Genomic DNA, 22,139 nt, shown 5'->3' with positions numbered 1-22,139 from the left:
GGGTCCTGTTACTCCACGCTGCCTGTTTCCTCCTTAGCACCCATCACAGTTTGATTATCCTCTCCATATATTAATCAGTTATCCTCTCCTTTGGACCGTAAACTCCATGGGGCACCATAGGTCTACCTAGTTCATTCTTTTATCTCTCGGCCTCATACCAGACCTGGCACTTAACAGGTGGTTAATAAACACTGTTACATGAATTTAGGAAGGAGGGAGAGGGGCACCTGGGTGTCTCGGTTGGCTGAGCATCCAACTTGGTGTCAGCTCAGGTCATGATCTCCGGGTCTGAGATAGAACCCTGCCTTCTGCTCCATGGTGGGAGTGGGGGGCCTCTGTTTGAGATTCCTTCTCTCTCCTGCCCCTCCTCCTGCTCCTGGGAGCGCGCACTCTCTCTCAAATAAAGAATTTTTTTTTTTTTTTTAAAGAAAGAAAAGAAAAAAGAAAAAAGAAAAGGAGGGACGGGTTGGGGACTAAGACGGTGGCAGGGCCCCGTTTGCGGCGTCCCTGAGAGGTTCTGCAGCAGGCAGCTGGAAACCCAGGTCCCGGGCTCCGCAGAGAGGAGGGCTGCCGCTCGGGGAGGCATCTTGTGTCATCAGACCCTGGCAACGATTTGAGAGCGCCTCGGCACGACGTGAGACAAAGGCCAGCCTGCCAGAGAACTGCCACCGGGGACACTTGGAAGCACGTCGTCCTCAGACGCGAGGGACCGGGAATCTGCAGGCGTGGCGCGTTCCCCCAGGTGGCTCGGGCGCACCTTGCGGTAGCAGAGCTCGGCTCTAGGGCGGGGGAGACGCGCACGCCGGGGGTGGGGCAAGAGGACCGCGACTGAGCCGGTGACTTTGGGTGACCAGGGAACGGCGCGCGCCCGCCCCGCCCGCCTCTCCCAGGTGCTGGGACCTTTGGGCTCACTGGGTCCAGCGCCGCGCTCCGCCCCCCGCGCTGCCCCCGCCCTGCCCTCCGATTGGCCGCCGCTGCACCCGCCCCCCTCGGCCCCGACCAATGAAGCCGGCGCAAGCCGGAAGCCGGAAGCCCCCCGGCGCCGGCTTCCCCCAGGCAGCTGTCGCGCGGCGCCATGCGAGGCTTGGGGCCAGCCCTGACGGCGCGGCGCCTCTTCCCGCTGCGGCTCCCCCCGCGGCCGCCGCGGCCGCTCGGACCCCGGCTGTCGAGCGGGTCGGCGGCGGAGGCGGGCGCCCTGAAGCGGGCCATGGACGAGCTGCTGCGGCGCGCCGTGCCCGCCACGCCGGCCTACGAGCTGCGCGAGAAGACGCCGGCGCCGGCCGAGGGCCAGTGCGCGGACTTCGTGAGCTTCTACGGCGGCCTGGCCGAGGCGGCCGAGCGCGCCGAGCTGCTGAGCCGCCTGGCGCGCGGCTTCGGCGTGGACCACGGCCAGGTGGCCGAGCAGAGCGCCGGCGTGCTCCAGCTGCGCGAGCAGCCGCGGGAAGCGGCCGTGCTGCTGCAGGCCGAGGACCGGCTGCGCTACGCGCTGGTGCCGCGCTACCGCGGCCTGTTCCACCACATCAGCAAGCTGGACGGCGGCGTGCGCTTCCTGGTGCGGCTGCGCGCCGACCTGCTCGAGGCGCAGGCCCTCAAGCTGGTGGAGGGGCCGCACGTCCGGGTAAGGCCCCGTCCGGGCCCCCGCCTTGCACCACGTCCGCGAGCTCCTGGCGGCCCTCCCGGTACAGTCCCCACCTGTCCTCAAGCCCCGAACACTGCACCTGCCCCGGCCTGAAGCCGCACACACTTCGCCAGCCCCCGCCCCCAGTTACAGCCCCCTTGCCCCGGGGCCCTTCCTTCCCAGGCTTTCCGAATCCTTGCCTTGGCCCAGGGTTTCCTGTGTCCCGCTTCCTAGAAACCCGGCACCGCCTACCTTTAACGCGACTGTCAGCGCCGCCACGGTCAAGTGTGCTCCACGAAGTCTCTTTCTTGCTGTTTTAGCTGAGTGCCGTCGTGGGGTGCGCTTGAACGCGCGTCCCGACGAGCATCACGTAGCCTCCCCAAACGCGGGTGGTGTCCGCAGAAGGTAGTCGCACCCCCGCAGCATGTAAGCCGTGGTCTGAGCAGCCCTGCGGGATGCACAGAGACAGGTCTCTGGTCTCTGCGTCGTGACCCGGCGGGATGTTGTACTTTCCTGAGTTCAGCCCCGAAATGTGATGATTCCCGGTTGAGCCCTCGAGTAACCGGGCGCCGATCAGAGGGAGCGCACGTGAGGTGCGGATGAACGCTGCCTGCAAAGTCTGCTGACCTTCGGCGTTGTCCCCTCCTGCTCTGGGTATTACATTTGAAGGGACCACTGGTCTGCCCTTTTAGTGAGCAGAAAGTGATGTAAAAGTTTCAGGAAGCTTCCAACATTCGGAACTTCTTGCGGCGCAGTTGGCTTTGAAAAATTGAGCAGTTGAACGATTACGTCCAAATTCATTTAAGAACCCTAACACTGGCGTGGTAGTTTTCATGTTCTCGTCCTCATTCTTAGGTGGGTTAAGGAAACCTACTGAGGTCAGGAGACTGGACCAAGGACTCAAAGCAAATAGGTATGTCACCTACCTAGACCTCAGCCTGGGGTGCTTTGCACCCTGTTTCATAACCATGTCATGAGGGGTGAGTTATGGTGCCTGTGAGAGACTTCATCTTTCTCAGCGATTTGGCCTCAGATGCATGAACACTGGGGATAGTTAAGAATGGGTTTAACCTCAGTGATAACCAGTGCTGTGATTGATGACTCTTGATGGCTGGTTAATTTATAGTGCTAAATGTGCATCGAGGGCCACGATTTGAATTGATCACATTTCTGACTCAAGCCCAGGCTGAATGGCTGAGACGTTATATTCTGCACACTCGATGTATCCCATCTGCTTGGGGAAAGTCTTCAATCCAAGCACAGGTTCGTTTGTTCATTTTTCTTGAACCAGGACCATGGAGGCCCTTCTGAAGCTTGGTTTTTACTATGTGGAAGACTGGAGAATTAGGTAGAATGTCACCTGTCCCAGAATGAAATCCAGCCTTCTCTCCATCCTTCCACACAACACGTGGCCACTCGGTGTCTGTCTTACACCAGGCGTGCTCCTGGTGTAAGTGTTCAGGTCACTTGGTCAGGAGTTTCCACTCTAGTCTAGTATGGGAAGAGCTAATAGCAGGCATGGTGGCTGGCAGGTGCTTTTCGCCCGCTGGCTCCTCTCGTTCTCTGCAAGCCGTAGGGACCCGTTGTATAGATGGGGAGATTAAAGCTGGTCATGGTCAAGTGCAGTGCCCAGTGTTCTGAGCCGGTATTCAAGCCCAGTCCTGACCAGAATTGTGTACTTTGTTGTGACAACGTTGATTCTCAGAGCTGTTGACTTTATTGTATCTAAGAGGGATTTGGTTTTCTTAGAATTTCCCTTTTTCTGCTAAATCAAGGACAAGATAAAACGACCCAGTGAATTACTGGCTCTGTTTTACTTAGTTTTTTACCAAATGGGGAGTTTAATGTTCTCTAGTTGTGAGAGTATTTACTTTTCCCAAGAGTGAGCATGCAAGCTTCCATCTTACTGGTAATGCCAGTGCTTACCTTTCTCTGGAACCAGTAGTCATTGCTCCCTGTTGGAAAGTCATCAGTCCTGCCATGGCCAGAAGGATCAACATGTGATCCCTTTCCTTTGGCACTCTTGGTGCACCCCAAGCCACCGCGGACACTGCCAGCTCCACCATCCGTCAGTCGCTCCTCTCCACAGACCCACTCTCCAGCCGAGCCGGCCCCGATGGAAAGTTCTCGACCCCACCTCACTGCATGATTCTTGTTGGGAAGCCCGCTAGCCTAGGAGCTGCTTAGCACTCAGCTTTTCCAACACTAGTTCAAGGTGGCCTCAGCCGGGTTTGAGCTTCAGGGCATGCATTATCTTTGCGTGTATTATTACATTATTCGCTTGGATTTTACACCTTAACATCAGAATTGAGCATTTGAAATGTATTATTCCACCGACTGCCCTCCCCCTGCCACCAACTCCCAACTTGATGATCAGCCCCTGGAAAACTGGGAGCCTTGTTTTAAATGTCTTGCATAGCAAAATGCTGAATGACGCATGAGAGGAGCCCGGGGTGCCCGCCACAAGACGGAGTCGGCACACTCACTCCTCCCGTCTGTCCTGACGTCACACTGCTGCACTCCCAAGTTCTGAGCCCGCAGGGAAGCCCAGAGGGCTTGGAAGGTTTCTGCTCGGCCAGCAGAGGCCTCGTGGTAGACGTTTAGACAGCCCTTGTCAGATTTCACTGTTTCGGCCCTAGTGATGACTAAGGTCCCATCCAGTTCTAAAGCGTCCGGTTCTGTGACACGTTACTGAACGTATCCAGCCCCTTGCTCTTCCCCACACAAGAAAACTCAGCTTATCATTCCGGCGGGAAGGAGTGTGGCAGCCGAAAGCTGTGACACTGAGATGAGATTGGGGGATGGGCAGGGCGAGGGGCCCAAGGTGGTCCACACACGAAGAAATATTGTGTATCGACAGGCAGAAATAGCAAGAAAGGTATTTCTTGAACAGAGGATGAGTAACAGTCACCTGACGTTTGCTTCTGCACGTAGTCTAGACAAAGGCAAGAAGCCTCTTCTAGACCTTCAGTCACACCTCTTGGCGTTTCTCTGCCTAGAGATCCTGCCTTCTATCCAGTGTGTGTAACCATTAGAACTAAATCCATTGAATACCTTCTCCTTTGCTCTATGTCATCACATAGCACTTTATAAATCCCTATCATTCAAGCCCTTCAGAGAACAGTTCGGTTTTTTTTTTAATCCATAGACACCGTCCCTGGCATCCAGTTCTGTAATCTGTCCCTGCGATCACATGCTGTGCGCGATCCACTTCGATTCCGTTTCTTCTGCATCATTCTGGATTTTGCGTCCAAGCTAAAGCGGCGACAGCTAGAACCTCTTGCTCAGAGGAATTCAGTGTTAGAAAGCCCTGGAAGTTCGGCATATGAATCATTGGCGCGGGAGTCCCAAATGCCCAGGGACCTGTGCTGCCCTGGGATGCTGGGAGAGCAGGGACCTCTCTCCCTTCACCTCCGATCTGAGCGTCCCTCCCTGTGTGCCCACGGCACCGTGTCCCAGCTGTGCCATCTCCCGCACCTGCCCGTCTCCAGACTTGCAGGGCGAAGCCACAGGGACACGCACGGGTTTGCATGAGGGCTGCTGTGGGTTCAGGCTGCAGTGGCATTTTTAGACTAACGGGCAAGTAGGAGGCCAAAAAGGAAGTTGATGGGGTGTCTTTCCCCGGGCGGTGGGTGAAGCAGGTCCCGTGTGGAGAGGGAAGGGGCCGGCTCTCAGGACTATCCTTGCCCTCTGCGGCTGAGAGGCATGATTTTAGCCAGGTCCTTTAGCCCCTGGGCCCATCGGCTGTGCACAGAGGTGAGAGATTCTGCCGGCGGTTGGTGTGCTCAAGGTCAGCCTGGTTCCCTTCTAAGAAGTGCTCTGGGGGTTACTGTGCAGCTTGGCCCAAAATCAGGTTCCACAGACAAGGGTACAGTTCGTGAGGGTCCCGGGTTGTGATTACTGGTAGTGAGGGTTGGCGCGTGCTGTGTGTGTGTGGTGTGGAGGCCTTCTATTTTTCGTCTGAGGCCGACTGGGGTCAAGCAGTTACGTTGCTTAGAGACAAAAATCCCCTGTGAAGGTAACTCGAGTTCCCATTCTAGGAGGTCCGAGCTCTGTTCAGTGGCTTGTGGGCACCAGAGGGAAGTTGGCCTTCAGAAAATGGAAGGGCTTCTTGATGGCAGTTTGAACATAGAAATTCCAGGGAGAGGAGAGGTGTGCGAGTCTTGACAAAAGCATGGGGGCCAGCATAGAAGGGGCTAAACTCGCAGCAGGCTGGCCGGTGTCCCCACTGTCTCGAGGTCCAGCCACACTGGATGCTTTGTCATATGACCTCTTTCGGTGACTTGTCCTGCTTTGCAGTAAACACAGTGGTCCTTGTTGGTTTCGTTAACTCTGTGCTCAGCTAGACCGAAAAGGACCTTATCTGTAGTCTGGCAGGGATGCCCCAGTCCCCTGGGGACAGCAGCCGCCACCAATGGGAATCGTACCTAGAATGTCTGAGCTGTGCTGCCGGGACCCTGTCCAGTGCCTCCAGCTCCCTGTCCCAGCTCAGGGCTTCCGAGCAATGAAAACTAATTTTGCTCCACATTCCAAACGTGGGGAGATGTTGATAGCCAACAACTTCAGGAGATGGGGTGGGAGACCGCTTTTTCTCTGCCAAAAGGGGAGTTTGATTGGCCTTCTGCACAGTGTCCTCCAAGATAACCCCAGTCAGCAGGTCCGGAAAGCCGAGCCCAGGCCTCCCGGCCTCCCCGGCAGTCATGTGTGAGAGTCTGGGATTGATGGCAGAACTGATGCGCATAAAGCGAAGGCAGAGGCCGTGTCTTCCCCTCCTGTCGCCTGCGGTCTGGCCCAGACAACTATGCGGCGTAAGCTTGGGGACTTGTGCCCTTTCACCTAGATTTCCAGATCTCATGTGGCTGGGTCACATTTCACAGCCGTCAGTAGCCCAAAATAGAACCAAGAGACCTTGGAGGGGGAGCTCTCATCGGCCAAGCCATTTCTTTCCGCGTTAATCCCGAATTGATCCTGAAACTAGGTACTCCCACACACTCCTGTCGTGAATGTGGTAGAGGCCCCGGCACCCTCCATGTGGAGCTTGGCTCATCCAGTCCTGACTATCCAGTGCACAGGTTCCTAACCTGGGGTCCGCCAACCCCTTGGGATGAGCCAGAGGTGAGTTTCAGAGGATTCCATGAATCCCAGGAAATGGTGTGCAGAAATTGACTCACGTGTTTGCGTTTTTCTGGGGAATGGGTCCCTTGTTTTTAGCATGTACTCAGGAGTGCGTGAGGACCCCAGGAAGATTGAGAACTGGTGTGGTCCGAGGCAGTATTTTATCAGCAGTGATTCTGTACTGCCTGGTCGATGGCCCCTCCTCTCCCATCCTGCCACTGCCTCCTCTCCATTCTCCAGTCTTTCTTGTCTCTTTCATTTAACATCAGTCTGCTAACCGCCTTCCACGTGGGACACCCCCTGAATTCTTTGAGCACCAAAGTTTCAAACCACCTCTGCCCTCACTGCGAGGTTACAGCTGAGTGAAGACCAGGTTGTGGAAGTGAGAATAAAAAGGAATTGTAAAGGGCATCTGGTCCAGCCCATAAATCCTTCAAACAGCTCCACCAAATCTTTATAGACCGAGAGCTTGGTCCCACCTATGGTGACGTTCTCTCTCTCCCAAGACAGCATCTGTAGTCACCCTTGCTATTCAGGGCTTCTCCTTTGTGTTAAATTCAGTCCAAGTCTGACTTGGTCCATGCTTTCCCGCATTGGTCCGCAGTTTACCTCCCTCCTCACCCCCATAGGGTCACACAGAACAAATTTGGGGCTGGCTCTGTGCCCCAGGCCTGAAATATCTACAGATGGCCCTCACTGCGTTCTGAAGCCTTTCATGACCCACCAGCCCTATACTCATTTGCAGCTTGTCCTCAAGTGACAATGTCGTGAGTCCTTTCACCTTTTACCAGGGAATAAAATGTGAAGCGGTCCTATAACATTTTTACAACTTTTGCAGTTACAGCTCTCTTTCAGTTCTGCACCAGATGTCCTGAGATGCTTATTATTATTCAGTCATAATATTCAGTGTATCTGTTAGTACATAGTTCATCTATGAGTAACAGAGACCCAAAATAATAGTGATTTGACTAAGAGAGAAGTTTGTCGTGTCAAAGTCTGGAGGTAGACACCCCAGGGATGATTCTGTTCTGTGATTCCATCAGTTGACCCACACTTTGGTTTGGTTCTGCCTTAAAAGCCTTCGTCCCCAGAGTTACCTCATGGCCCAAGATGGCTGCTCCAGTTCTAGCCATCACATCACTGCCCAGACAAAGAAAAGATGGGCAGAAGGTATACTCTGGCCATTCTTTAAGGTTCCCATAAACTGCTCCAGGACACTTTTATTAACATCTGGCCAGAAGTCAGTGATGTGACTACCGTGTCTGCAGTGTGATCTTAACTCTGGACAGCTGTGCTCTTCCCTAAAGCATAAGCTTCTGTGCGTTTGAAAGAAAGGGAGGCAGCTGTTGAGGTGCAAGCTGTGTCTGCAGCCCCGGGCATCCTCTAGCTTTGGCTGTCAGGTAGCCTACTGCTGTCCATGTTCAGTGTGTCACGGGCGAGCCGGGTCTACCCCTGCGTCCTCTCCTTTCCCTACGCATCTGGTACCATTCTTGCTCGAAAGGTGAAGTTGACTCCCATCACTTCTGGACATAGGTTGGATACAAATAAGTGAAGAGAGATTAGAATAATTTCATCAAATATAAGTGCGCTGATCGCTGGACACACTATTATGTCCCACTAGAGTAGGAAAAACCGCTCCCACGGCAGACCCGACGCGCCGTCACGTGAAATCTACATCCTGACTTCAGAGATGTTCGGATCTGAAATGGTGAGCTGACAGCTAGGGCCCCGGACCCCGCACTTGTTTCTCTCAGGAAACGAGGGGTGATGTCTCTGCCCATCCCAGAGTGCTCCTGAGAGTGTAGGACTCGAGCCCCGTGCCTCCTGGGTTAGTCGCGCCCTGCATGGCACCCCATGCGTCGCTCTGTCAACCTCACGGTTTCGGTCGTGTTCATGACAGTGAACGCACTCGAACATACCATTTGATTAGGGCAGCTTAGCTCGCCTTGAATGCTCCCTCAAAGGCCTCTTTCCGACTGGGGTCAGGGTGGCCAAGTAGAGAGCTGGGTACCACGCACGCCTGGTCGGGACTGTCCGCAGAGAAGCTGTTGGGAGAGGCACCCTGCGGGTGGCTTTTGAGTCCCGCTCTGGCTGTGGTCTCTGCTAGCATTGAGGCGGAGGCGCGCGTGCTGTTTGGGACCCGGCAGCCAACGCTCTCGTGTTCTCCCTTCCAGGAGATGAACGGCGTGCTGAAGGGTATGCTGTCGGAGTGGTTCTCCTCCGGCTTCCTGAACCTAGAACGGGTCACCTGGCACTCGCCCTGTGAGGTGCTGCAGAAAATCAGCGAGTAAGTATCAAGGTTTTCACTCTTCCAAAGTGTTAGCTGAGGGCCAGTCTTCGTCTGCACGTGCGTTTGGGGCCAAGCTGGGCTTCAAAAATGGTGTCCCGTCCTAGCTGGTGATGTCATGATCACAGCTAGCCACCGGCCCGTTGTGCCCTTGACATCCTCGTGTTTCCCGTGGGCCCCAGTGTCAGAGCCGCAGCACTTGCCCGGGACCGAGTGTGTGCGTTGGGGTCTCGCCTGGTTGGGCGAATTTCTCCCTTGGGCAGATCTCTGAGTGGGCTGTATGGTGCAGGATGCCCGTGTGCCTGGGACCTGGGGAAGCCCAGGCTGGCATGTCACTACAGTGACCTGGAAAAGCCAGCTCTTTCCATCTCAAGGTCTAGACGCTCCGTGCCGCCTTAAGAAGCTAAGGCTTGCGGAAGCTTGCACTTTGCACCCTGACCAGTTCCAAGGGTTGCCATTTCATTTGCCAAAAACAAGATCGTGGTTGGAGGAGGTCGCTAGACAAATGGAACCAGGTCATGATCTCAGGGTCACAAGATCGAGCCCCAAAGCAGGGCTCTGCGCTCAGGGAGGAGTCTGCTTCGGATTCTTTCTCTCTCTCAAAGAAACAATCTTTTTGGAAAATAAATAAATAAAATTGCTGCACAACTCTTTCCCGAGGGCCCCACGAACTAGTCTGAACACCAGGTATTAAGAATTCGGGGACCATTTTGTGTGTAAAATTCATCGGAGTTCCTCTCAGTCAGCGCTGTTTCGTATTAAAACGATTTTCTTTGAATTCTCCTGAAGTTCTATTTGAAGGATTTATTTGACTCTGTTGAGTAATAGGAACAGGAATCAGCAGTGGTTGTCTGACTTGTAAATCGTCCAGCAGCCTTGCTGCTTTCTAACCTCTCCTCAGGTCCGAGGCCGTGCATCCTGTGAAAAACTGGATGGACATGAAGCGACGCGTCGGGCCTTATAGGCGATGTTACTTCTTTTCTCACTGCGCGACCCCGGAGGAGCCCCTGGTCGTGCTCCACGTGGCCTTGACCGGCGAGATCTCCAGCAACATCCAGGTACCGGCCCGGTCACGGCAGAACCAGGCGGGCGTCCCACAGAGCCCCGTCCGTTTCTCTAAAACCTGCTCCCCTCCCCTCCACCATGAAGTGTGTTGTTTGAGGCATTCGCGTTTAGAACTGGCGAGAGAAGAAATGTCCAGATCTGTAGCCACAGGGCGGAGGCACGTCCTGTATAGACAGTTACCGAGCGAGGCCAGCGCTCCTCTGCGGGAACTGACTTTGAGCGGACCCAGGGCCGAGGAAGGGAGGGCAGTCGCTTTCGCATTTGAGCCCTCATTCAGGGCCTGTGGGCAGGTGTAAAAAGACTGACTAAAAACCTGAAAACCAGACTGTGCACCGCGTGCCTGCTGCGGGCCCAGCGCTCTGCCCGGGGAGCCGAGGGGACAGGCCTGCGGTGACAGGCCCTGCCTGCTAGGAGGTTGGTGAGAAAGTCCAGATGTTTCCTGCAGGTACCGGGCAGGGGGTGGGGGTGCGGCTGCTGCAGAAGAACTAGAGCGGGGCTGGGGGATGAGGGCAGACCCCGAGGAAGGGAAAGGAAGGTGACAGGAGCCGAGACCCCTGGGTCAGTTCGGGCTTTGGGTCTGGAGTGGCGGTTAGGAAGCTGGAAAGACGAGGACAGGTCCCGGGATAGGCTCACGGGCTGCGTTTCTGGGTATCAGGAAGTCAAGCGGAGCAAAGGGGCAGGAGTTCTTGACCACCAGGGGGAAATTGCCTGAGGGGTTCCCGTGTCTGAGGGGGCTGGGCCCGCTAGCAGTCCCCAGGGCAGGGTCGCACTGTCTGTGGAAACAGAGAACAGACGTTCTTTTCCACAATTCCACGATTCCCACTCGGAGGGACTTACCCCTGGGAGATGCTCAGACCTAAGAGCGCGGCCAGTGGCCCATCCGGGCGGCGTGTACAGTTTCGAAAGGCTGGACCTGAGGGCCCAGCCACCCGCCGTAGAGGACGCAGGAGAGAGACGAGGACGTGTACATCGGGTTCACCCTCCCACCCGGGATCCCCGTGCGTGTATCTAAGTGTGGATTCCCTGCTAGGGTTTTGACACAGAAAGCCGGCCTTGACTTACTCTTGAGTCGGATTCAGGCCGCGGACTGGCACGTGTGGCGCGCTCTTCCGTGCGTGTGGGTTGATGGAGCGTTTGCTCGCTGCCCGTCGGCCCCGGAAGCCTGATCCCTGCGTCGCTGCTCGGTGCCCTGCGCATGAGGCGTCACTCCCGCTACTAGTGTCCTTCGGTGGGTGTGAGAAGACCGAGGCTGCCGCGAAACTTCAGTGATGTGCCCACGATCCCAGAACCAGTAGGGATGAGAAGGGATTCCAGCCCAGCCCACGCCCCCATCCTCAGGGCAGTGCCTTCCCTGCTGGAAACCGGGGGATATGGGAGCGCGATGGGGGAGGGGGTCATGCACAGGGAGGGTGTGCGTGTGTTTATTGAAGTACATATTTTGAGCTGATGGAAGGCGTTCACCCCAAGGTTAACAGCAGGACTTGGCCTTAGGTTTTAGAGTAACTCGTGATTTCTTCCTTATGCAATTACTTCTTGCCTCTTTGGACATCGTGCACATCTCATTTGAAAGATCCGTCTGTATTTTGAACACTTTAAAAAAAGATTTGTTGGAACTCTTTGAATAAGGAACACAAGATAACCTATAGAATTCTGGAAAGACTGGGGAGGCTGACCCCACAAGGTAAAGACCAAGCACCCTGACTCTGAGCACCAGGAGCCCTCCCTCAGAGTCCGGCCGTAGGAGACAGGGCTTGGCACCGCCCTAGGGGTGTCCCTCCCTCTGTGTCACCAGCCACCCCAGTTTCCTGTGGCAGTAGTTCTTAATTTTCCAGGAGTCTCAGGAAAGACCCTTTGAGCATCCAAAGAGGATGAAAGCTGGAGGTCATTTTCCCCCCAGGGGACGTGCGCACATGCACTTTCCATACTGAGTGTCAGAAAGCCTGAGGACTCCCAGGCCTCATCAGGGCTCTGGGCTGAACCCCGCTACCGCAGGAGTCTGATGCAGCTGGTGGAAGTCAGAGTAGCTTAAATAGGTTCTGCGGCAGCAGGCTGTGTGCCTGCATTGCCGCGAACTCAGGGTAGCCCCCTGCTCTTGCCCGTGGTCAGGCGACCTTTAGACAGCAAGGTTCAGAGCACCCTGCCTTCAGAACTCGGTGCTCATAGGATCAGCTCTTGCCTGCAGAGTCTTTCCGGGGTGTGTGTGTGTGTGTGTGTGTGTTTTCCCGGAGGAAAAACAAGGATGTAGCCCAAAATCAAAAAGGTACACAGAATAGTACATTTCCTAAAAGGAAAACTGTATAGGGTCATGTATGGCATACTGAGAAATCTAGAAACCTAGAGCTTGGAGAGCAGGAACAAAAATAACTAGCAACCAGCAGGCCTGCATGGGGCAGCCCGGGGACGGGGAGGCAAAGCAGGGTGGGTTTGGTCTGGGTGTCTCAGGCGGGCCAGGAGGAGAGTTGTCACTGGCTCTCACAGTACAGAGGCCTGGGAGAGAAAAGACAAAGCAGACACACTTTGTTTTTTGCAAAGTTCAAAGCAATCAACATGGCACAGGGAGGCTGCGCTGTCACCACCTCCAAAGAGATCTGTGATTGGAGCAGGACTTTGGTCTCCAGAGTCGCGTCCATGAACAGGGGCGAGGGTCTCCAGGCTCCCACCCTCTCCAGCTTCTCCCCACCGCCCCCAGGAGGTCGGGCAGGCATGGGAAGCGAGGGGCCCAGGCCCACTTTCATTGTGTCTTCTAGGCCATAGTGAAGGAGTGCCCCCCGTCGGAGACGGAGGAGAGGAGTGAGATCTCCGCGGCCATCTTCTACTCCATCAGCCTGACGCAGCCCGGCCTGCAGGGGGTCGAGCTGGGCACCGTCCTTGTCAAGCGAGTCCTCAAAGAGCTGCAGGTGGGTGTGGCACAGGGCCTCTGGGACAAGGGACGAAAGAGGACCTGGGTTGCGGGGGGAGAGGAAAAACCAGATGGCCCTTGGCCTGTCCCAGGTGCCCCGAGAGACTCAGGAGAAGGAGGCAGTGCCGAGAAAGGGGCATCTGGAAACTGGCTTCTCAGATGTTTTCCGAGGACATCAGCCTCTCCGGGGAACCTTCCGTCTGGCAGCTGGGGCCTTTCCTGGCTTGCATGTGCTGTCCTGGCTCCGTAACCGCCAGCCCCTTCACTCTCCTGTCCCAGTTTGGACGGCACACTTTGTGGCCGTGCCTGACCGGCCCCCACACCCTCTGGGCTCTGGCCACAGCACCCCCTCAGCGTGGGCTTTCTCATCGGCCGTGAGGGAGTGTCGAGGTTAGACTGGGCAGCTCAAAGGTAAACACTGTGGCAATTTTTTTTAATAACTTCCCTCTGTTTGTCTGGGAAAAGCACTTCACCATCCTACAAGCGAAATGTTCACATTCACTCCAGGTCTAGCTTTCCGAAACGATCTCATAAGGGGCTTGGTGAACTGCACTGATTATTATAATGTGATTATTAGGTAAAATAATTAGATTGCTAATAATTGGTTCTGAGAGCAGCACTCTCTGCTTTGGATGGTTCCACAGGGCACCGACAGCAGAAGCCCTTCCATGGAGAATGACAGAGTGGAATTAAAACACTGACGTGCTTTGTATTAAATTCATAATCAGTCTTAAATCTCAGAACTCAGGATTCAGCTGGATATCGGCTTCATTAGAATCACTCTCTTACCACCTCTTCCCCGGAGGCGATGGGAGCCATTTCTAATTAATAGAAGTTTCTTCTTCTTTCCTTCTTTCTTGCTGACGGTGTTGATGAATGGAGCAGGGGGCGTGTCAGAGTGAGAAGGGCCTTCAGAAGGAGGCAGAATCTGGGGTTCTGGGTAACTCACCCCCCAACTCTACTTCCGGATGGGTCAGAGTTGGCCCCTCAGCCCGGTAGCCATCCTCGGGAGGAGAAAGCGGGGATCCCTGGTCCCACACTTGGCTGTGAGCCTGACAGTCCCCAGGGAGAACCCCGAGAAAAGGCCCTCTCGCTGTCCTGCACGGGGGTGTGCGTCGCGGTCTATGAAGGCAGACTCCTGAGAGCCGCCCGAAGCGCCCAGGGAAAAGACCGTGGTTGGGAAAATCATGGTATAGTCTCCTCTTTTAATATTATTCTGTTGTTAAAGTTACGTCTTTGAATTTTGAATGAGAAACGAGAAAATGCTCATGATTCATGAGCTCATAAAGCAGGGGCGCGAGCTACACGCCTCACTCGGGAAAGACCAGAGGAGTCACGCTTAAGCAGACCCAGAGGGCGGCTGCCTCAGAGTCCTGGAGTGTGATAGGTTTGTTGGTCTGTTTCTGCTGCCATCCTGAGTTGAAAAAAAAATTCTTCTGTAGTGAGCACACAGTGTACTTTTATTCAGAAAATGCTAGAGTTTTACAAAATGGTCCTTGAAATCTGTCAGTGGGCCCTGCACCATATCGTCTGACAAACCAAACTCTCTGAGATGGGGCATCAGCCGTGGCCTCCCCTTCTAGCCCATCCTCACACGTGCTGTGGAGTCGTGGGACAGTTACTCGCTCACGACACAGCCGTTGGGTCCTTGCATGCCAAGTGCCAAACCAGCCTCTGTGGCAAATGGAGGGGTGTTTCCGTTTCAGTGACCAACCTGCTGAACTTCGTTTGTGTGTTTTCTCCACCTTCCTTTCCCAACCAACTGTGCCTTACAGAAAGAGTTTCCTCATCTTGGGACATTTTCAAGTCTGTCTCCTATACCTGGATTCACCAAGTGGCTTCTGGGACTCCTGAACTCACAAGCAAAGGAACACGGGAGGAATGAACTCTTTACGGATTCGGAGTGTCAAGAAATCTCTGAGATCACAGGTGGTCCCGTTAACGAGACCCTCAAGGTCTTTCTCAGCAGCAGTGAATGGGTCAAGTCTGAGAAGCTGGTCCGGGCGCTCCAGACCCCCTTGATGCGGCTCTGCGCCTGGTACTTGTATGGAGAGAAGCACCGGGGCTTCGCCCTGAACCCCGTGGCAAACTTCCACCTGCAGAACGGGGCCGTGATGTGGCGCATCAACTGGATGGCCGATGAGAGCCTCAAGGGCATCGCCAGCTCCTGCGGCCTGATGGCCAACTACCGGTACTACCCCGGGGAGACAGCCACCAACAGCACCAGCTACCTCTGCTCCAAGAGCATCAAAGCTTCCGAGCAGGTCCTCAACCTCGTGGCCCAGTTTCAGAAGAACAGCAAACTTTAAGCCTGTCCCAAAGCAGACGTCCCTGACCCCGAGAAGGATGATTTTTGGGATGGGTCAGGGAGGCTTATGCATCAAAAGGAGCTTTTTTTAAGTCGAGCAGGGTTAGAGCGTGTTTTCTCTGACCCACAGCAAGGTCGGAAGGGGAGGCTGTGGCCTGACTTCCACTGTGGGAGCGCAGAGGCTGTGCCTGACGCCAGAGGGTGGGGGGCTGGACGGGGACGGGGTGGGGTTGCTGTTCCCACCCCTTCCAACCCCCCGGCCCCATCCAGGAGAGTGGCCAGGGTCCCTGCCGGAGGCGGTGCTATGGTGCCTCCATCTTCAGAAAGCTCTAGAACCTCTGCTGGTTGTCGTCCCTGGGTGGACCGGCCAGCCTCACCAGGCCCCCGGTAGGTGGCCCAGGTGAGAGCACTTTTTTCCGAGCTTAGAACGTAGTCAGCCGAGGTTGTCTTAGCCGTTTCTCTTCACTCACCACAGAGGGACAGAGGGCTCCGTGTGCTATGTGGCACCCGTGTTTTGGAGCCCCCGGGCGTAGGGAAATGTTCATGACTGCCCAGAGTTGACTAAATTAAATCTTTGAGCATCACACAAGGCGGTGTCACTTGGGGCTTGAATTGAACGGTGGGTGTTACGATTGCAGAGACGCAGGTTCCTAATGAACCTAACGGGACCGTGTGAGCTTGTCGAGTGAAGCCGTGAACCACTGGGGGCGGCACAGTGGCGGTGGCCTCGGGGCGACGAGGCTCGTAGTCTGTGATGCGCTGTCATGTACCAGGTCTGCCGAGAGCAGCAAGGCAGACAGAGGCCTCGCCTGTGGCTGTAGGAGGCCGCCTGGGGTGTCTGTGGCCTGGTCTCGCTGTTGTCACTCCCACAGACAGGTCCCCTGGCCTTCCGCATTCTTTGTCTTCCAGACCGAACCCCTGCTCCTTCTGCGTCCCCTGTTGCTTGGGGCTTGTTGCCTGGCGACCAGTGTTGGGGTGGTGGTCCCCCCTGGAAATATCTCTGGCTGTAAATCCCGGAGAAGCGGTCCGTAGCTGCTCGGCAGGGCTCTGGGCTCCTGGTGACCACGCTCGCGCTTGGAGCTCCACGGGGGTCCCGGGGAGGTGCTGCCGTCAAGGGGCCGGGAAAGAGGTCACGCCTGAGCTGCTTTGTGGCAGGTGTGCCATGAGACCGCCACCCTGGACACCGCCACCCCCCCACCGTGCACACGCACACACACATGCACACACGCTTCACGCTTCATCTCAAAGACAAAGAAGTGGACAGATACTCAGACGAGCCTGTGTGCCCGTCACCCGGCTACCACCACGCTCTGCGAGCTTGCTTTCCTGCCAGACCTCATCTCGTGGCTTCTCACAGTGGGTTAGCAGGTGCCCTGTAAGGTGGCCCGGGATGCGGATGGGGTGGATGTGGTCTGAAAGCTACATTCCCCCCCTGAAATTCATACCTTGGAGCCCTGTCCCCCAAAGGTGATGACATTAGGACGTGAGGACTTAGGGGGTGATTAGGGCATGAGAGTGGGGTCCTTGTGAGCGGGCTGAGTGCCCTCAAAAAGTGGCTCCACAGAGCCTGCGGCCCCTTCCACCCTGGGAGGCTACAAAGCACCTGTGCCCCAAGGAGCACCCTCAGCCGCCCACGCTGGCGCCCTGAGCTTGGATTTCCAGCCTGCGGAGCTGCAAACAGATTTCTGCTGTCTATAGGTCGCCCAGTCGGAGGTGTTCTGTCACAGTAGCCGGAGAGGGTAACTCATCTCCTCGTGTCAGTGCAGGTCGCCAGAGGGAGCGAGCTGGGCTGCCTCGTGCTGCACTGAGCGGACACCCCCTCACACCACTTAGGTTACACGAAACGCTGTTGTCCGTGCACTTGCACACTTCTGCACGGCTCCCGGCAGGGCAGGGGCAGCTGACACGGTCTGGCTCCCCGCTTCCTCTGAGTGATGGTCACACTGCCCAGGTGTACACCCAGCATCCTTTGCAGAAGGACGGTGGCAAGAGCGGGTCTGGGAGGCAGTGGCGGGTTACTGGATCCTGGCATCGTTGAGTTGACAGCCCACCGGAGGGCACCCACTGTCCGGGGGACATCACTGCAAGGGGGACACGGCTGCAGGTGTAGGTGCTGTCTCCCGGACCTGGGCTCCTCCCACATGCCCTCGGGGGCCCCAGGGAACCACTTGGACCACAGTGTCTTCCTCTGTAAAGTGCCCACAGTGGAGCAGCTCACAGTAGGTGCTTGGTAGATTGTCATCCTTCATTACCGTAGGGTGCCAAGTTCAGGGCTGAAGGCTGAAGGCTGAAGGCTCCAGGCTCCGTGCCCCCAACCACAGAGCCCGCTCCTTGCCCCTGTCCCCCGACCCACCCTTCAGACCCCATCTCAGGAGAGGGTCTGCTCCGGTCCCCCTCCAACCGCTGGTCCAAACTCCCCTCCCGTGGCCTCCCCACTTCGGGGTTGGTGATTCAGACACACCCCCCATCTCAATCCTGTCTACAAGGGTTTCCCCACTCCCTCAGGCCTGGGCTCTGCTGGAAATGGGATTCGTTACGATTCCCACGTGCTCATGGACTTGGGACAGACCTGCTCTGCCTTGCTCATGGGCCTTTTCTGTTCTGAAAGGCAGCACAGGGCCCAACAGTTGGAGCCACCTACCGTCACTTTGCCTCAGTCGCCCCGTCTGTAAATGGGGTAACAACAGCACACAGGCATGTCGGGGCTGCTGAGAAGCCCAAAGGAATGGCCACCAGCATGTTCACCTGCACAGAGTAGGTTCTCCATCCTCTCCTCCCCGTGTTCAGCGGTCTTCTGGCTTCTGTTCACAGTTTCTAAAGGTGACTAAGTGAGGTAGTTTGTTCCCGGGGAGAAAGGGCAGGAACTTGCCCTCTGCATTGCACAGGCCCGGAATCATGATGCCTGCCTGCTCGCCCCCACCCCCCACCCCGCTCCACCATCCCTCCCTCTCCCTCGCCTCTCCTGTTCTCCCCGCTGGGGAGGGCTGGACCTTCACTGCCCTCCGGACTGGGAACCACTAAGGGCTACACAGCCCTGTCCTCCCGTGGGTATCAGGGGACCCCAGAAGACCTTAACACTCCGGCCAGAGAGACTAGTTTCTCCATACTCTGTGGCTTAAAAGGTGGGGAGAGGAGAAATTGTCTAACATTTTTGCAAAGATCAGCTTTTCCTGGGTTTTGTTTGAAATAAGGATAAGGTATATTTAAAATTTAAATGGAGTGAACATCTCGCTGATTTTTAATTGGATTCTAAAGCGCTCATTGGAATAGGAAGTCCTTTTTGATCTATTCTTAGAACAGACAGCTGCCCGATGATTTCCACCCATCACAGACGGTTTCTGCATTCTTCGCAACTTAGCAAAATTGATAGAGGGGACCCTGTGGCGCTTTCTTGCCTTTGTACTTTGTGTTTTTCCAAGTGGCATTTGCATTTCTCACCTAGCCAATTTCCTGTCATCCAGAGGAGGAGGGAGAAAGAGCATTTATCTCTGCTCCGGGCTGGTGTTCTCCTTACCTCCCAACCCGAGGGTGTTTCTGATTTACAGACAAGGAAACTGAGCTCCGGGAAGGATTGTGCAGCTGGCGAGAGAGGAGCTGGACTGCCTGGGCCGGCCAGGGCCAGAGACTCTGCTACGCCCTTCTCCCCTGGTACTGACCCATCCCTGGGCCGACAGCCCAAGCAGAGGCTCAGGGAGGAGGCGCCCAGCCACCTGGCAGGAGTGAATGGGGACAAAGTCAGAAGGGCAGCCAGGCAGGTGAGGCAACGAAGGACAGAGCATGTAGGGACACAGAGGCTCTACCGAGGGGGCCTGGTCCTGAGCAGGACTCTCCTGAGGCGGAAAGCAAGCGTCTTGTTACCCATCTGTCCCAGCTTCTAACCAACAGGCCAGGCCTGGTGCGGCCGCGGCCGGCTGCTCTAGCCCCGGGGATCCCGGGAGCCTGGGCAAATCGGAAGCAGAGCCCTGGGCTGGGTTTGTCCACACTGTTGCCGAACAAACTCGCAAGAGAAGCCACTAACTCGAGACGTGTATCTCGGTGCCAGCCGCAGCTGGTGGGCTCCGGCCTTAACAACTCACTCCTCCACCTGCAAGACGGGCACCCAGGGTTTTAGAGGTTTGGGGATGTGGGGCACGGGCAGAGCAGGCAGGGAGCCCGAGGTCAGGGGTGGGGGCGGTGTGTGTTCAGCATGATCAGGGGCCGGAAAGGGGGCACGTGGGTTGTGGTCTTCCAGGCATTCTGTTGATAATCTGGGCTCTCTTGGCCTGGGATTGGAATGGTCTAGTCATGTAAAACCTCTCAGTGCCTCAAGAAAGTGCTGTAAGAAATGAGAACAGTGGTTTTGGTTAAAGCATGAGTTAAGCAGTCGTGTCTATTTCTGGCTTTAACTGTTGGGGTCTGCAGTTGAACTAGAGGGCTTGGTGACATTTCCTAAAATGTGAGCAGTCGGTGTTTGTGCGTCAGGGCTGGGTGCCCAGCACCAGCCGGTTCTGGACAAGCGGAGCATGGGCTCCGAAACTCCCGGCAGAGACAGGGCAGAGCCCGTGTGGACCAGCCAGACGTGGAGGAGCCCCGCCTGCAGCGCTGGGCCCCCTCCCAGCTCTGGCTCTGACTGGTCCTGGAGGCCCGCCTCTGATGGCTTCTTCGCCGCCCCAGACACCGCCTCCCTGGGTTACTGATCACCCCACACCGCACCGTGGCCAGCGCAGGACAATGACGGCCAGCTTGGAGTCGGGACATGGGCCCTCTGGCGGGTTCAGCTGGAGGCCGGTTCGCTCCCTGGTGCAACCTGGCCGCCCCTCGTCATGGCAGTGAGACACCAGAGGAGCTCCTAGAGAAGGAGCCGGGAGCAAGCCTAGTACGCGTCTGTGACGGAGGCAGGAGCCCCAGCTCATCCGTCTTTTTGCAGTGCCTGACGCAGTAGGGCTCAGTACAGACTGGCCGTCTGTCAGAGACGCACACAGACCTCATGGCCTACAGGGGATTCAGCCCTTCCTGGTCACGCTGGTGGGGAGGAAGGTGACTGGACCATGCCGCCTTCAGGAGCCTCCCATGCTGCCGGTGTGCAGGGAGGGTCAGACCGTTCCGAGAGGGTGCAGCCGGCTCTGGCCCGCGTCCTGCATGCCCTCCGGGGTCCTGAGTCCAGCAGGTGCCCTGTGGGCAGTGGTCCAGACTGGCCTGGGCTGCACGTCCCACTCGGCTCCCAGGGCCTCCTCCAGTCCCGGCATCTGCAGAGGGACGCCTGGCCTTGACCGTGCTCATCACCGTGCCGCGCTTCTGGCCCAGAGCGTCACATCTCCATACAGGCAGGGTCTTTCTGGCCGGACTGGGCCCTTGGCCCTAGCTCTCCCCACAGAGTCCTGCCCCAAGGCACACTGTGTGACACTGGGGCACACCGCTGGAACCCATGAGAGCCCACTCCTCCAAATCCAGTTCCTGCCCAGGGACCATATCCCAGCCGCCCTTGCTGAGTGCCCTTCCCTGCCAGGGGGGACCTGGTCCTTGGCTTGCGGTGAGGAATGGAGAGCCGGGGGCAGCCGTGAAGGAGCACCACTGTCCCTGTCTGAGAGCTGAAGACGCCGAGGAGGCCAGAGGGTGAGGGGCCGGCTCGGAAGCTCCTGATCTTCCGGGACCACTGTGCTCCCTGAGGCCTCTCTTGAACACAGGGAAATTAAAGACACTTCTCTCCCATAGTCCCACCTCTCCCGGGCCAGACGGAGTCCCCAGATCCGGCCACCTGGCTCTCAAGGCACAACCGCACTCCGTGCTGATGCCTCGTGGGTCCTCCTGGGGCTGCCCGAGAGGCTGGACAAAAGGAGCAGGTCTGGAGCCCAGCACAGTGCCTGCCGCACGGCCAGCTCCTCAGAGATGTGGCGGCCCCTGGGATGGTGACAGGCTGGAGAGGACAGGAGCTGCAGATCCCTATTCTGCCTTGAGCTCGAGATCAGAGACCCCTTCGGGTGCTAAAAATGCTTCCATGCGGGGATCGACAAGGCCTGAATCAGTGGGTCTCGGGTGCTGTTCACTGTGTTCGCCACTAGATGGCAGTGCTGCCTCTTCCCTTCCGGCACTTGGGCGCTCCATCTCCGCCCTTAACTGGTGACCTCGACCCAGGCAGTAGACCTGCACCCAGATCCCACACGGCGAGCCCCGCTTTCTCCCATAGGGCCTGAGCAGCAACACTCAGGTCCACTGCATGCCCCGTGGCTGTCCAAGCCCGCTGCTCTCTCGGTTTTCCCAAGACGGTCCCTTCGCAAACTCCTTGGGTCCCAAAGGCAGAATCAAGATGATTGACCGTGGAGGAGGAGTGAGGCCATTTGTCCCAGAGGACCCCCTCTCCAGTCCCTTAGGGGAGTCTCCACTTGGGCTAACTGAGGACGTGACTTTCTGGTTCAGGCACGGAGCCCAGATCACAAATCCTGCTAAATATAGGAGCCGCGGCCCCAAACCATGGTCATTTGGGGACCATCGTGACTTTTTATATCATTGCCATAAAGAAAAATGCAGTATTTCTTGTCCACAAGTAGAAGGCAGAGTACAAATTATAGGATAAAAACAAAGCAACACCCTTAAATCCTAGTTAGGTCCGGCTGCCTTCCCTCTCCCTCCCTCCCCTCCCAAGGAAGAGGTGAGTAAGTACCAACTGGGCTGGGCACCAAGCAGACTCACAAAGCCCCCAAAAGACTTTTGAAGGAATAAGAATTGGGAAAGGATTCAGTGAGGTCCTTGCTCTGTCCAGGAGCCAGCAGATGAGCCCTCATCTCACACTTTGAGAAATGCTTCGAGGGATCATGTCTCCAGACACACAAAGTCAACTTCTACTTCGGGTTTGTCGAAGGCAGGTTCTCTG

The 22,139-nt window shown here is 56.4% G+C and overlaps 1 protein-coding gene across 1 annotated transcript; it reads left to right on the top strand.

Annotated features, from left to right (window-relative positions):
• Positions 1-1,047: 1,047 nt before the first annotated feature.
• Positions 1,048-15,699, top strand: MLYCD (malonyl-CoA decarboxylase). Its single transcript, XM_032853866.1, has 5 exons — positions 1,048-1,618; positions 8,908-9,020; positions 9,922-10,078; positions 12,833-12,982; positions 14,760-15,699. The coding sequence occupies exons 1-5, from the start codon at positions 1,076-1,078 to the stop codon at positions 15,291-15,293; spliced, it is 1,497 nt and encodes a 498-aa protein (XP_032709757.1). The 5' UTR covers positions 1,048-1,075; the 3' UTR covers positions 15,294-15,699.
• Positions 15,700-22,139: the final 6,440 nt, after the last annotated feature.

Source organism: Lontra canadensis, unplaced genomic scaffold (genome assembly GCF_010015895.1).
Source record: "Lontra canadensis isolate GAN:19392208 unplaced genomic scaffold, GSC_riverotter_1.0 scaffold8, whole genome shotgun sequence".
NCBI lineage: Eukaryota > Metazoa > Chordata > Mammalia > Carnivora > Mustelidae > Lontra > Lontra canadensis.
The sequence above is the reverse complement of the archived record's forward strand: the minus strand, read 5'-3'. Positions and strand labels throughout refer to the sequence as shown.